General features: G+C 38.9%; 3 protein-coding genes across 4 annotated transcripts; 2 read left to right on the top strand and 1 right to left on the bottom strand.

Moving 5' to 3' along the window:
* The first annotated feature begins 274 nt into the window (after positions 1-274).
* Positions 275-4,969, top strand: ap1s2 (adaptor related protein complex 1 subunit sigma 2). Its single transcript, XM_066647494.1, has 5 exons — positions 275-397; positions 1,887-2,065; positions 2,591-2,699; positions 2,798-2,935; positions 3,673-4,969. Exons 2-5 carry the CDS (start codon positions 1,887-1,889, stop codon positions 3,718-3,720), a joined length of 474 nt encoding a protein of 157 aa, XP_066503591.1. The 5' UTR covers positions 275-397; the 3' UTR covers positions 3,721-4,969.
* Positions 4,970-5,482: 513 nt separating this feature from the next.
* On the bottom strand, positions 5,483-9,336 carry zrsr2 (zinc finger (CCCH type), RNA-binding motif and serine/arginine rich 2). The gene is given in 12 exon segments (XM_066647654.1): positions 5,483-5,712; positions 5,714-6,500; positions 6,623-6,732; positions 6,858-6,913; positions 7,021-7,234; positions 7,311-7,426; positions 7,521-7,559; positions 8,343-8,429; positions 8,529-8,637; positions 8,728-8,800; positions 8,908-8,984; positions 9,074-9,336. Coding segments are annotated over 12 exon segments (1,893 nt in total). The 5' UTR covers positions 9,184-9,336; the 3' UTR covers positions 5,483-5,597.
* Positions 9,337-9,892: 556 nt separating this feature from the next.
* rbb4l (retinoblastoma binding protein 4, like) lies at positions 9,893-15,473 on the top strand. 2 transcript variants are annotated; one of them, XM_066647268.1, is made up of 12 exons: positions 9,893-10,082; positions 11,209-11,353; positions 11,476-11,621; positions 11,941-12,114; positions 12,228-12,343; positions 12,429-12,589; positions 12,833-12,959; positions 13,544-13,621; positions 14,324-14,400; positions 14,549-14,606; positions 14,713-14,823; positions 14,903-15,473. In XM_066647268.1, the coding sequence occupies exons 1-12, from the start codon at positions 10,067-10,069 to the stop codon at positions 14,969-14,971; spliced, it is 1,278 nt and encodes a 425-aa protein (XP_066503365.1). In that variant the 5' UTR covers positions 9,893-10,066; the 3' UTR covers positions 14,972-15,473. The 2 variants fall into 2 exon arrangements, with proteins under 2 accessions (XP_066503365.1, XP_066503364.1); XM_066647267.1 differs by having other exon boundaries at positions 11,938-12,114.
* The last annotated feature ends 186 nt before the right edge of the window (positions 15,474-15,659 follow it).

Here is a 15,659-nt window from a genome sequence, read left to right as displayed (position 1 = left end):
AACCTAAAATGGCTCCTAGTTCCCTACGTAGTGCATAACTTAATTATACATATAACACAAAGCTATGTGTAGCACCTACACACAGCATAATATATTTATCAACGAGGCATTTGACATTCATGGATGTGTGTATGATTCCTTGCAGGAGATATATTTTTGGAAGAATACAAAATATATTATCCGACCGAGTGCACTATAAAGTGTGTAAGGAGCAATTTGAGTTTCCGGAGTGACGCATATTTACGGCTCTGCTCTGAACCAATGGGCGATTCTTCTCGTTTTACCGAACGGAATAAAAAAAATGAGAGGAAAGATAGTGGTGTGATTAACGGTGCTCATTATCACAGCAGACGAGTAGCTGAATTCTCGGGACGGATATATTCTTAAAAGAGCAGAGGTAACTAAATTACTGTTGTTTTCTCGGGGAAAATATCTGTATGTATTCATAGCTACGCACAGCCTTGTTCTCTGCTCGGTGTGTGATGTGAAGGAGAACTGTACCGTTACCTTAGCTCGCTAAAGGACGTCTGGGCCATTTTTCCCCCCTGTGTTGTTTCTGAGTATTATGTTTCGTCATAAAATAAAGTAAATAGCGAATATTAGCAGCCAGTCTGTTAATATTTAGCATCGTTGTGTGGCTAATGAGTTATAAAACAGTGTTCCTGAAGCCAAGGAGAGACAGAGAACATTAGCTTGTGGGGGAAATGCCTCACACACTGGGAGTGGCCGACCCCCCAAAACAACACACTCATCACGTTGGAGAGACGAGTTCAGAACTGTATCTACGTTAGTTTTCTTTGGAAGAGATTAGTGTTTAATTTGGCAACAACACGGAGCCTTTAGGGATGTATTTTATGACTTTTTCAGCTTAGTTTGCAAACACTTAAATATTTCACTCAAATAATTAATCACCTTGGGTATACATTCTTTGTCCGATATATCAGCTTTAAGTGCACTGTGTAATTCTAAAGTGCTACATTTGGGGACCTGCATATTTTGTTACATTTTCATCTTGTTTTTTTAGTGGTCAGAAACCCCAAAGGACCATCACAGAGCAGGTATTAGGTTCATGATTGAGCATTCACAGCCCTGCAGTGACACTGACTTGGGGTTGTGTTTGTTGCACTGGAAAAAATGGACCAGACACAGGACGATGCCAACTTCACCGAGAAGCAGCAACCAACCAAAAATATCCCACCAGCAGCATCCTGTGACCACTCATAAGGGATTAGAGGATGTCTAATTGAAGTGTACAGTAACAGTGCTGCTGTCTCTGACTTTACATATTATGTTGACCAACAAGATGTGTTTGTAATAGAGTATCCAATGAGGTGGCACCATGTTTAAAAGCTCCAGCAGTAATACTGTGACTGATCCAGTCTTACCAGTGTAACACACCACAACAACGGCAGTGTCACTGCAGTGCTGAGAATGCTCACCAAGGAGGTCACTTTAATGTCATGACTGATGTGTATAAACAAAACTCATTAATAAAAAGATGGGATGCTGAACAAAATGTAAATGATAACGTAATACAATGATGTGCAAATCATTTAAACCCAATATTTATTTGAAACAAGTACAAAGACAACATTTCAAAGGTTGAAACTTTGATGCCAAAATCATAATATTTTGGGCTCTGTGGTCAATTTTAAAACTTTAACAATTCATACATTTAACTAGAGGGTTCTACAAGACTGTCTTTCATATTAGTCTAAGACAGATCTTCAGAAATACTGCACAAGGCAAGAATAACACATGTGAAGTATTAAACTGAAATCTAAATACATTATACTTACAGTGTCATTATAGTCCTTAAAGTGTTATTATAAATCTTTATAAGGTACTGTACATATTATAATTTGCTTCTGTTTCTTTGCTCACAGATGCAGTTCATGCTGCTTTTCAGTCGCCAGGGCAAGCTTCGGCTGCAGAAATGGTACAGACCCCTGTCTGACACCCAGAAGAAAAAGATTTCCCGTGAGGTAATCCAGATGGTTCTGGCTCGTAAGCCCAAGATGTGCAGTTTCCTGGAATGGAGGGACTTGAAAATCGTCTACAAGAGGTTAATATATCTTTTTTTCCTGAGGGTAATTCTGCTTGGAATGGAGGGCCTCATTGTTTGCATTATGAGCGACATTCCAGATTAAAAGGTTATGAAAATAAAGTTATAGAAAAAAATAAGCATGGGGCATGTAAGATAAAATTAGGGCACAGACTAAAACTGAAACCTTACACAAGCCCAATACATATTTGACATAGTATAACACAACAGTACTTGAGTATTCAAGTCCAGGCAGGTTTGGATGAATATTTCAAGCTCTATGGCATGGTGAACTCACAAGTAAATGTTTTTAAGAGAGTGGCTGTTGAATGGATATCAAATGGTATCAAAGGCAAGTGACAGTGTAAGAAGCATGTCATGTACTTGTCAAGGTCAAGACAGATTTGTAGCTTATGTTTTTTGTGATTGATGGTTTTGTATTATGTTACGGTCAGATAATAAAGAGAACAATGTGTCAAAAGCAACATTTTACTTTTTTTTCAGCATGCCAGTTCTTTTCTTCAGTTTGTCTCTTTTTTGTTTCAGATATGCCAGCCTTTATTTTTGTTGTGCTGTTGAAGATCAGGAGAATGAACTGATTACCCTTGAGATCATCCACAGATATGTAGAGCTGCTGGACAAATATTTTGGCAGTGTGAGTTTTATGTTTATTATAATATTTCATAAGCATATTGTCCCCAAACATACTTATAACTGTGGTATTTTTGGGTTTCTATCTTCTGTACCATTCAGGTTTGTGAACTGGACATAATCTTTAACTTTGAGAAGGCATACTACATTTTGGATGAGTTTATACTGGGCGGAGAAGCTCAGGAGACTTCAAAGAAGATTGTGTTGAAGGCCATTGAACAGGCAGATATGTTACAAGAGGTGGGGGTTGGATACTTTATGGAAATACCAGCAATTTTCAAAGTACATTATTTTAAATGTTATGATATTGAGGTACATGTCAAATGGTATAGAGACACTGCTTCTTTTAAGCTCATTTTACTCTGAGCGGCACAGTATTGCTTGTACCACACAGTGTACTGGAAGAGACAGGACTCCAATAGAAGTCATATTGAATTTGCCAAATATTTTGTTCTTTACATATTGAGTGGGTCCTCAGGATGATGAAACAAATACTGTGGCAATATATGAGTGGTAATATATGAGTGGGGCGGCACCTGGAGGTTGTGGGTTTGAGTCCCGTTCCAGGTGACTGTCTGTGAGGAATTGGTGTGTTCTCCCTGTGTCTGCGTGGGTTTCCTCCAGGTGCTCCGGTTTCCTCCCATAGTCCAAAAACACACGTTGGTAGGTGGATTGGCGACTCAAAAGTGTCCGTAGGTGTGAATGTGTGAGTGTGTGTATTGCCCTGTGAAGGACTGGCGCCCCCTCCAGAGTGTGTTCCTGCCTTGCGCCCAATGATTCCAGGTAGGCTCTGGACCCACCGCAACCCTGAACTGGATAAGGGTTACAGATAATGAATATATGAGTGTACTGCCACTTTGGTTACGTAGTGCAGGATGTTTAACCCTTTCACAATTCTTTTCATAAGCATATATTAAGAATCACTGTCTTTTTTCGTATGTGCACATGTGTAACTGGATGTCTTCTAATTGTTACAGGAAGCAGAAGCTCCACGCAGTGTTCTGGAGGAGATTGGACTCACATAAATATTAAAAATCTCTCATTTGCCCCAGAAGAGACATTCATTCCTTTATTCTAAATTTGCTTTTATTTACAGTATTCAGATGCATTTGTCAACAGAGGTATTGGTCAAAATTTTGTATTATAAAAATGAGAGTGCCTGGACTTAGCTTAATGTGCAAGGGAAATTATAATACTAACCTTTTGTTTACATTTGATTCTTTAGGATTCTTAGAACACTATCTGGGAATTTAGTGAATTTAGTGATTAGCATTAAGCTATTATGAGTATCTTGAGAACAGAAGCCATTTAGTAACTAAAAACAAGAAATCTGCTTGCTGAATTTTTAACATTTTTCATTAACTTGCCATATTACCTCACTGTCTACCCTCCACTGCCTTAAAAATTACTTTCACAGTTGTTGTATTTTGCCAGCATTTTATGCAACTTGGTGGAAGCTTAATTCATTTGTCTCAATGGAGACAAAAGCATTTGTTTGTAAGAAATGGAATCAGTTGTTTGGGACCAAATAATATACTGACAATGAAAAACGGGACTATAAACTGAATATAGAAATGCTTGAGTAGCAAAATATGATGGAGCAAGAAGTCTTAAAGGAGATAACCTTTACTGGTCAATATTATATGGAATAAGATGTACGTTTCAGCATTTGGAAAACGCATTTCTGATAGAAATAAATATTAACCACAGGCGGTGAGTGTTATGGATGTGTTGTCAGATATTTCAGCTGGTTAAGCTTAAAATCCTGCAGTCAATAGAATTTTATATTGTCTTTTGAGAGCCTTTGCAAACACAATTCTAGGAAACCTTCAGAAATATGTAGAATATTCAGTGGGCTGTTCAACAAAGGATTTCTCAGTTAGTCAGCTAACTTAAGCCCAAAGTCAAGCCTGTCCAATAGGAACAAAGCTGAGCATGATAGCTATTAAATAGTCCTGAGAAATCCTGCTTTGTGGAATATCCCCCTGGTCATTTTTCCACTGTTGTTGTTGTGCACAGATACAGCTCATGATTATACATTGACCTGCAAGCCATATGCTGGACTGTCCAATAGCAGAAAAAAACAAGATGTATTAAGAATGTCTGTAGATAAACATCTGACTTCATGAAATACCCTGCTGGTTTCATGCCAAAGAATTTACACATTGCATCTAGATTTTTTTTTATCAATGGTTTTCAGATTACACTGTGATTCACTATGTAGCCTCTCTAGGATGTACTAAGCTTTCTTGAAATAAAATGCAATTTTCTTAAATGTCAACAATGAGTTTTGCTTCATTTCTTACATCTTTCTCATTGCCCAACAGTTAGTAAAATAAATAATTGTTTCAGATAATAGAAACCAAACAACAAATGGCAGATGTTTAGCTTTAAACTGTCTAAGAATATGCCACAGTGACTGGTAAACCTGCTGCCCAGTGTACAGACACAAAACAGCTGCCTGTTGTCTCTTAACCTAAGGGCCAAGGACTAGTCTACTGCCAGGACTTACAGCAGAATGTAACAATGACTGAAAGTTGAGAGGAAAAGCAATACTGAGTTCTAGACAGCTCACGTGGCTCAGATTTATAACTCATACTATGCACAATGATTCAGCTTGCAGAAGAATCCAAAATGGCAATCGCCGGCCAAATCTATTACCTTATATTAAAAGAGAACTTTTACTGTTGTTTAAATGATCTGTACAACATGTCCCCATATATGGACATACGAATAACTTAAGAAAAAGATATCATTTTTATTAAAATAAACATTTATTTACACACTGTTCATCTTAAACAGACATTGTTGTATACAAAACTGGATAACAAACCCTAATCTTCGCAAACTCGCACTCTAAAGTCACATGTGTAGCGGTACAGAACACATGAGAATGTGTAGATCATGGGGTTGCAGAGACGGAGACTGGGAACTCCTGCAACGCTGGAGTGCTGGTTCCGGCATCAGTGTTGGCAGCTGAGACATCAGTGCTTTGCAGTGGCGCATCTTCAACTTGACGAGTTATATGAATCATTCTCTGAATTCTCTTCTTCGAGTGCTGCGAGAGGCTCAGCTATTTTGCTGTTCTCTCCAGGCATTTCTGTGCTCAGATCTTGTTTGTTCTTTACAGGCCCTTCATCCTCATCCTCTGATTCTTTGCCTGTTCCCGCAGATGAGCTCCGACTACGGGACCTGCTTCTCTTTCGATTTTGTTTCTTTTTGCTCTTCTTTTTCTTCTTGCTCTTTTTAGAGCGTTTATGGTGACGTGAGGAAGTAACTGCTTTGGTAGAAGCAGCATCACAACTATTTGGGCTTTGGCTCCCACTCTTCCTCTTAACAGTTCCATTTTTGGACTCATCTTGAGGACTATTCGATTCTGATCTCCGTGGAGATACCTTTCTTGTGTCTGTTAGCGAATGGCGACCTCCATCTCTTCCTCTGCTACGTGACCTGCGTCTTTCACTTCTCTGGTACCTCTCACCCCTTCTCACTGAATGCTGAGACCTCCGACTCTCTCTGCTTCTGCTTCGACTGCGGCTCCGCCTCTCTCTACTGTTACTCCGTCTCCTTCTGTACCTCTCTCGACTATAGCTCCTCCTATCAGTTCGTCTGTAATAAGAGCGATCAGGGCTGTAGCTACGTTGTGATAGCAAACGTTCTGACCGTCGTCCAGTAAAGCCTCCGCCACGGTCAGGAGACAAATGTAGATCACGGTCCGCCTCCCAGAATTCATTACCCGGGTTCCGGAATACATGGAGGAAGTTGCAGTGTTTACCCTTTGGACACTTCTGTCTGTCAAAAAGCCCTGAGACAATTTAAACAATTTAAAAACACTGTGTGAGAATTTAAGGTGTAGTCAAACAGTTAAATGGAATGAATATACATATAAAATTCAAATATTTGTGCTCCTCCTACAAAATATCTTACCACATATTGCAGTTTTCCATCTGGTAACAGGACAGAACTCGCACTGTAGTTGCCTTCCTGCATACCACCGCCCATTAAACATCATAAATGCCTCTTTGCACTGATCCTCACTGCATACACACACACATACAAAAGACAATCATAAAGTGTGTCTTCGAAAACATGTACTTTAATCACACATCTCTTGGCCAACCATCTGCAAAACCCACAACCACACATTACCATTCTTACTTACGTGACATATTGTACATAAACATTTCCCCTTAAGTGAAGTTCAAAGTTGCAGCTCACCTAAATGTATAAAAAACACACATAAATGCCACAGAACACAACAAGTTTGAAATGTCTTATTCTTTCTACAGATTTGGCTTTCATCAGCTGCTTTTAGGTTTTGTTACCTTGAACTGCACAACTTTCCCAGCATTCCTGAACTCTGGTAGTACATCATCATAGAAGTCCATAAACTGCTGGTACACCTCCTCCTCACTGTATTCTAGACTAGCGTCTGTGTCATAATCATCACGTCTGATTTGCTCCATACCAAATGTCACAAACATACCCCGGACCATAAGAGTGCTGCTTGATGCTGGGTGATCATGCTTTCGAGAGCACCTGTCCATGACAAAGTCAAGTGATCAAGACAAAATAAATTAATAAGTTATATCCCATCCCAAGTAGTACATCTTACCTGTCGCCAAATCTGCAAGCCCCAGTTTTAAGGAAGAAGGGACAGTTTGCTTTGTCCTTTTCTGTTCCATAATCCACTGGGGCATCAGGGTTTTTCCAGGAGCCTCCATTTTCCAGCTGCCCACACAGCACCCAAGCAAAAATAAGCAAAATGACTGACTATGTCTACTACAAATACAAATAAACGCCATATAATGATGTTCATGGATACCTGGCTTTCCGCTTGGTCCAACATTTTCTGTACCGCTTCCTATAAATGGTGCAAACATACAGTATGGCTGATGAAAACCTGCAGTGAGCTAGAACATGTCTGTTAGAATTTGTTAAGATCACACATTTAAGTAAGTATTGTATTCCCCCTGACAGCAAACATAGACAAGAGGAATTCCACCGTTTTCACAGCTTTTAACAGAAAACACATCTTGATTTATGTCTGTATTTTTCCTTAAATTGCCCTAGGATCTTTACTTTTTAGTCAAATTATATTTTAAAGGTTGAACATGATGAAAAGATACATTTTCTTCTGCAGAAGAAGACACCGGTAGGCATAAGGCATTGTGTGTGTATCTTAGTTAAGGAGTATCATGAAGAAATCATTATGTATAACAACCAAGTCTGAACATAGGGTAAAACAATTAGCAGTTTACTCATAAACCTGCTCTATATTTTTCAATCAGCAAACAGTATCACCTTGCAAAACATGGTTTTCATATGCTGATGTATGACTTTACTTACTTACTTACCAACCAGTTACTGGATTTATACAACTGTAAAATGTGCATTAAAAATAAATCATGTTGGCCCAGTATTAGTGTTAAAAAAAGGAAGTTGGCAAGCAAAACACCAACAAAAGTAAAAAATGGCATGTCTGTGGGTTTTAAATTTATATTACCGACCTACAAACACTTCTTCAGTAGTGCAATGATATTTTACTAACTTATAGAGACTAATATGAAATATGAAAGCATCTAGTGGGAGGATATATAAGGGGGTATCAGCCTCTTTCACTTTATCCTCCGAATGCAGGGATCACCTCTCTGTCTCTCTTCTCCTTCTGCCTCTGCTCCTGCACCTCTCTTTCTTTTCTCTGCTGCTCCTCCCATTCCTCCTTGATTCTCTGCTGCAGTGTTTAAAACAAAATCCATAACAGATTTATTTAAAATCAGAGTGGGGTGAAGCAACACAGCCTTTGTCCAGATTTGCTAAGCTGTTCCATTACCTCCTCTTCCTGTTTTCTCCTTTGAGCTGCCTCTTCTTTCTCCTTCTTCAGCCTGAATTCCTCTTGAGCTATCCTTTCCCTCTCCAACCATTCCTGGTGTAAACGCTGCCTGGATTGGTAAAAACATAAAACATTCATAAAACGAAATTATTTAAATACACACATTCCTAATAGCAGCAACTACAGGGACACACTGTACCTTTCATCTTCCTCCACGTCTTTATGTCCACCACCACCATCATGGTCCTTGTCATTTTCAGACTGATCAACAGCTTTGCAGTTACAGAAACAATGATTAGATTTGTTTATATCATATACATAAATACATGAAATGTTGGAACGCCCCTTTAAATACAGAGTATAATTTAAAATAACCTACATAATTTGAGTTTAGCGAGTGCTTGGCGTTTTCTTTTCCTTCTTTCTCTCTTCAGCAAGGCCCGTCGCTGTTTCCCACTAAACAGAAGACAGAGGAGAACAATAAATAAAATACGTTCACAAGGAAAACAAAACATTTGCAACAGGCTTAGGGAAGAAATACGAACTTGATAGGAGCGACTTCGCCCTTTAGCCCTTCAGGCGCCTCAGCCTCAGGCTCCGGGACCTCATTTACACACATTCCACTCAAATCTGAACAAGAACCGTTGCCTAGCATTTCAGCACATTTTTCGATTTTCTCCCGAGTCGCCCGCTTTATGTTTTAAACTGAATTATATCCGCATCAAGATGTTAGCTAAGCTCGCTTCTCTGGAGCGTAGCTTATCATAGTTCTGTCGCTCTCTGATGACGCACATCTCAGCAGCGTGTGTGTGAAGTTGCCAGATTTTTTAATTTACCCCAATCTGAGATTAAAAAACACTTCTAGTGTATTCTAGTTTGTTTAAATGTAAGTGTGGTGTTGTTTATAGTACAGCAATGCTACAACGCTGCTGAGGAAAAATGGTTAAAACTGTTGTGAGTTACATTAGACAGCGCTGCAAGGTCCGGTACTTTGTATATTAAAAGATCTGTGCACATTGAATAAAGGCAAAGTTTAGAGTAAAACCTCTTTTTATTTACTTATTTACTTACTAAATATATAATATTGATGACTAGAGAGGTTTTAAATAGTCACTATTCAGTAAGTCAATGAACACAACTTAATCTGAACTCATTACATCAAGCCTCTCACTGCTTGGAACTAGGAAAAAATATACAATTTACAATAAAAAAAGAAAAAAATATTGTACACCCAAGGCAAATAGAATGTGCTTTTAAAAAGGTTTGTGTTTCTGGTTATGGGGCATAAACCTGAAGCAGCAACTGAAGTGCCCATGAAGTGCTTTGCTTTGGTCTGCATACACTGTGCTCGACTGGAGATTTATTTTGCAGGACCTGGCAACCCTGCGGGCGTCAGTGCGTTGTGGACGGGCGAGGAGAGGAAAGTGTTCCGCACTGTGAAACAGTGAAAGAAATATATCACATTCTGGTTGAAGGGAAACTTTTAGCGAGGCGTTAAGTCCCTCTGCGGCTCTGCGTTGTACCGAGAACGGTCAGAAATGGCGGATAAAGAAGGTGAAGTTGTGCGGGAGTGTGCGCTTTGTTTGGCGGCTAACTGTGCGTTAGCACCTCCTCGGATTTTGGCGCCGCGGGTTTGTGCTAGTGTCGGTGTTAATGGCGTTAAAACTAGAGACCATAACTAACTATCAAAAACAAAATAATTATATACCTCTCGGATTAATACAGTTACTGGGCTCCTAACATTAGCTAGCAGGCAGCACAAACCACAAAGAATAATATAACGTTAAAGTGTCAGTGTTGGTGAAAGCTTCATAGAACTATGTTCAATTAAAAGTGCAAAAAGTTGTTTTACCACAGAATGTGTTCTAGCGCAGCTTACATAAGTTGAGGAATAAGGTTTTAGGGATTGAATCCCGTTTATGCTACATAGAACGGGTACCATCATGGGGGCAGCCATATTTAGCACATCAGTTTTAGTATAGTTTCTGCACGTGTAGGAAGTTAAAACAACACTTCTGTTATAATCAGTACTCCTGTCTACAGTTGCCAGAGCCTCAGTGCGAAATGCGAGATGCCATTTTTGACAGATGTCCTGTTTCTAATTCTGACAAGTCAGGCTGCTCTGTTAAACATTGCATCTAGGATGCTCACCCTTTTTTTATGAAGCCACAAACTGTTTTCTGATAGGTCAGTGGTTGGCTTCTCTTCAGACTCCATGCACAGAGTTGATGTGTTTAGTGCATACATACTATAACACATTTTTCACAGTTTGTCACATGCTTATGTGGCTTGGACTTAGCACAGAGTGTAATGCATTAAGGTGGCTATGTAACGACTGTGTGAAAAAAAAAAAAAACCTTTTGAGAAAGGATTGATTTATTAATGTTTGTGAGGCAACAGTCTGCATCCAAAACAAGCTCTAGGGTTGTCACTATATTGTGTAGCAACGTGATTATTGTCACCAATTTATTTGAAATTTAATTTCAACTCATTTTGAGAATAAATAACCAACATTAAATCCATGTTTATTTCCGTGAGAGATTTGTTGCATCATTAGATATCTCTAGAGATCTCTAATCTTATTCTCCTTATTCCTACCTGATATTTTGGGATATATGTAAAGACTCTCAGTTTATGTGTATCTTGTCTTAAGGAAATCTTTGATTCTTTTCATTTGCAGTGTATGACGATGCTGTAGAAGAGCGGGTTATAAACGAAGAATATAAAATATGGAAGAAAAATACACCTTTTCTCTATGACTTGGTCATGACGCATGCCCTTGAGTGGCCAAGTCTAACAGTGCAGTGGTTGCCTGATGTGAACAGGTTGGACTCATTTCACCTTCACATTTCTCTTTCTTAATGTAATTCATTCTTTTCCAAGAACATTTCTTATAATAAGCAAATGGCAAGTTCAAGTAAGATTTCAATATGCATCCCTTCAATAGACCAGAGGGAAAGGACTATGCAGTGCACCGACTGGTGTTGGGGACACACACTTCAGATGAGCAGAACCATTTGGTCATCGCCAGTGTTCAGATTCCCAATGATGATGCTCAGTTTGATGCGTCTCATTACGACAGTGAAAAAGGAGGTTTGTGATTTAAATAATTGTGAATTTTTATGAACTGATTTGTAATCCTGAATATTAAAGGCTTTGTTGTGTGTTTTCTCAGCAGGTATGTTCATTTGCTGAGTCTTTGCTGGTCAGAAGTGGATCTGGTGTTAGTGTTGATGACGGAAAGAATCATCTCTGTGCTGAGTGCACAAACCTTTTGCTTTTTTGGTTGATCTATCAGACTGATTTGTGCATGAAATATGTTTCAATAGTCAGCTGCTACTAATCAGATTCAAACAATTCTAAGCATCTTTCATTCATCTAAGCATCTTTGTTCTGCTGTGTCTCATTTCAGAGTTTGGTGGATTCGGCTCTGTGAGTGGCAAAATTGAGATTGAGATTAAGATCAATCATGAGGGAGAGGTCAACCGAGCGAGGTACATGCCACAGAACCCCTGCATCATTGCCACGAAGACCCCAACATCAGATGTGCTGGTCTTTGACTACACTAAACATCCATCCAAACCAGGTGAGTCTAAGATGTATTTAGCATGGGTTCCACCTCACTTTCTCTCACATGGAAGGATTCACTCTCTTTTAAGAGGCCTGTGTTATGAATTCAAAATGTCTTTCTATCTGTAGACCCAAGTGGTGAATGCAGTCCAGACTTGAGACTTAGAGGGCATCAGAAGGAAGGCTATGGTTTGTCTTGGAACCCCAACTTGAGTGGAAACCTTCTCAGTGCATCAGATGACCATGTGAGTTTGGATTGCCTATAGCTTACATTAGAAGTCACTAAGCTCAGTCTTCTGAGTAACACTTTCAAATATTTATTTACTGCAGACAATCTGTCTATGGGATATCAGTGGATCTCCAAAGGAAGGAAAGATTATAGACGCCAAGACCATCTTCACAGGCCACACTGCTGTGGTGGAGGATGTGTCCTGGCACCTTCTCCACGAGTCACTTTTTGGCTCAGTTGCTGATGACCAGAAGCTCATGATGTGAGTATTAGTTTGACTAGTAAGGTAGGCATCAATTTCTATAGATGTTTCTGGGTCAAATTTCATTTAAATTTCAAGTCACATGTTTTGTCTTTCTCATAGTATAAGAAAGTGAGGCTGTTATAAGTTTATCTCTAGTAGTTTAAATGATCGCCCGATAGGTTTTACTGTTCCAGTAAACATTATGTAGCCATTATCATTATCAGGGAGATCTAATGAAAAAATATTGTATTCTTTCATTAGCTGGGACACAAGATCTAACAACACATCTAAGCCTAGTCACTCTGTGGATGCCCATACAGCTGAGGTGAACTGCTTGTCCTTCAACCCCTACAGTGAGTTCATCTTAGCCACCGGCTCTGCTGATAAGGTCTGTACAGGACTAGCATCCATATGTACATACACACTCAAGAATTCATATACATTTCTTAAAGCCCATAGGAAACTATGTTTGCCATACTTCACCAGTATAGATCTCTTCTCATTATGTAGAATAGGCGGGTCTTAAAATGGGTCAGGGTTATGACATCAAGGCTAATGTGGCTCCGTCCTCTCCCACTCTGGGTAACCTCGTGCTGGAGCTTGTTCAAGCCTCACACAGAGTAAACCCAAAGCTCATTCCAAGTCTCACTCTGAGGAAAAACCCAGAGCTTTTCTGCCTCATGGCTGTATGTGTCGCCTTTGGTAAAAATAAAAAGAAACATGTCTGGCACATTCACTAACATATTGAGACCAAGTTCACACTGTTCACAGAGGTCATTTTGGTGGTTGTGAAGAGTGTTTTGTAATTTTCTGCTTTGTGTTTTCTTTTTAAACTTTGTTGAATGCCTCATTTGACACACAGGTTTAGTAATATATATGCAAAAAAAAAATCAAAATGTGGTCTCTGAGACTTTAAAACTACCATGAATATATCTCAGGAGGATATTGTAATTGTTTTATTTATTTCTACAGACTGTGGCTCTTTGGGATCTACGTAACTTGAAGCTGAAGCTTCACTCTTTTGAGTCGCACAAAGATGAAATCTTTCAGGTAATGTATGTATGCGTGTGTATGTATATAGGCTGAGGTATATATATTAATGTGTGCGGTTAATTTTCATTGTACAACGACATGTATTATCATCTGTGGCAGTGAACACACACACACACACTAGTGCACTAGGGGCTGTGAACAGACCCAGAGCGGCGAGCAGCCAGTTGCTGTTCCTTCACTCCCACCGCCCCAACAACCTTTCAGTCTTATATATAAAAGACCTATATTTTTATTGATGTTTCATAATAGCATTTTGCAGTACCTAATGTTCACAATTGACAAATGTATTGGGGCACACCATCTAATCAACAAATTTAGGTCTTCCATTTAAGCAATTTTAATTATTTGAGAAAGAATTGGTCATTCTAATTTGCTCAATATACTTGAGTATGGTACATTAATCCCACATTTGTAACAATACAGTTTGTGAAATTTCTTCCCCACTATATATTCTATGATCAGCTTTGAGTGGTATTATTGAAAAACAGAAGTGTTTAAGAAATACAGCAACTGAACCATGAAGTGGCTGCCCATGTAAAATTACAGTGCAACGTTGCACAATGTGTAAAATTGTATCAACTTCATATTAACACCTGTGGTTTTAGAATTGATGTTATAAAAGCTATGTTGGTGTCCCAATGCATCTGTCCATATAAGTGTATTAGGATTCTTATGCTGACAGTGAGTTACTTGTTGCAGGTTCAATGGTCACCCCATAATGAGACGATTCTGGCTTCCAGTGGAACAGACAGAAGACTCAACGTCTGGGATTTGAGGTAAACCATAATGTTCCTGTTTAAGTTAAATATATAATCTTAGTGGAGCCATGTTTCACTCTTGGTGTATTTTTTAAATGATAACTTCCAATTCTGCTACTATGCAAATGTATATTAAGTAATTCACAAGTTTGTGTTTGACATGCAGTAAAATCGGAGAGGAACAGTCTGCTGAGGATGCTGAGGATGGACCTCCTGAGTTACTGGTGAGACCACAAAATTATATTCAGACTGCTGTCTTTTTCATTGTGTTAAAATGAGCGTACATACATTACTCTAGTGTATGATTTACTTGGTTTTCATTTGTGACAGTTCATTCATGGTGGGCACACAGCAAAGATTTCAGACTTCTCTTGGAATCCCAACGAACCCTGGGTCATCTGCTCTGTTTCTGAGGACAATATTATGCAAGTTTGGCAAATGGTCAGTACTGATTTTATTGTGGATAGACAGCACAAACCAAAAGATGCTTTACTTATAAATAAATGTGTTCCTCATTCAGGCAGAGAACATCTACAATGATGAAGAACCAGATACCCCTGCCTCAGAGCTTGAGAGTCAGGCCTCATAATTTCTTTCTTCAACATGGAAGAACAGGGTTAATATCCCATAAATACCTGGATCCAGCCAAGGTTCATCTCCTGGACAGATTACATCGAAGAAAGAAACAGCTGTTTTTCAGGACTTCATCCAGGGACCAAAATCCAATCATACTGGTTACTGGATTCCATTGTTTTTCTTTGCTCATTAGTATTCTTTTTTTCACCACTCTGAACTTCAGGTTTGTGTAGAAAAGTATTCCACCTTCAATCAGAGGTTTTCTTGAATGGCAGTTGCCATCCTCTGTTGACAACCTGTTACAAATGCTCTTAAGAACGAGATATATAGGAGATTTCAGTGATGGAGAAAAATGTGTTGCTTTCAAAAATGCACTTGATGAAGGGACACTGCTGTTAAAGTTTTTTTTTTCCCCTCCCAAACTGAAGCCAGTAAGGCAGTTATCCAATCCATTTTTAATTTGTGCGTCAGCCTGATGTCAACTGCAATAAAAATTTTGTAATACCTTTTAAAATAATTGTTCATTTTCTATTTCTAACACGTTGATAACGGTTACCTTATTCTACACAGGAATAAAGTGCAAATAATCCTCACTGTCTATTTGGGGGAGCATTCGTGGGCGAATTTAAATATTAATTTACCATCTGCTTTAAAGCACGTACATTTGACAAAGGCAGTATTTTCATTTGCAAAGCAAATGA

Source organism: Hoplias malabaricus, chromosome 16 (genome assembly GCF_029633855.1).
Source record: "Hoplias malabaricus isolate fHopMal1 chromosome 16, fHopMal1.hap1, whole genome shotgun sequence".
NCBI classification, from domain to species: domain Eukaryota; kingdom Metazoa; phylum Chordata; class Actinopteri; order Characiformes; family Erythrinidae; genus Hoplias; species Hoplias malabaricus.
Note: the sequence above shows the minus strand (reverse complement) of the source record. Positions and strands in the feature narration are given on the sequence as shown.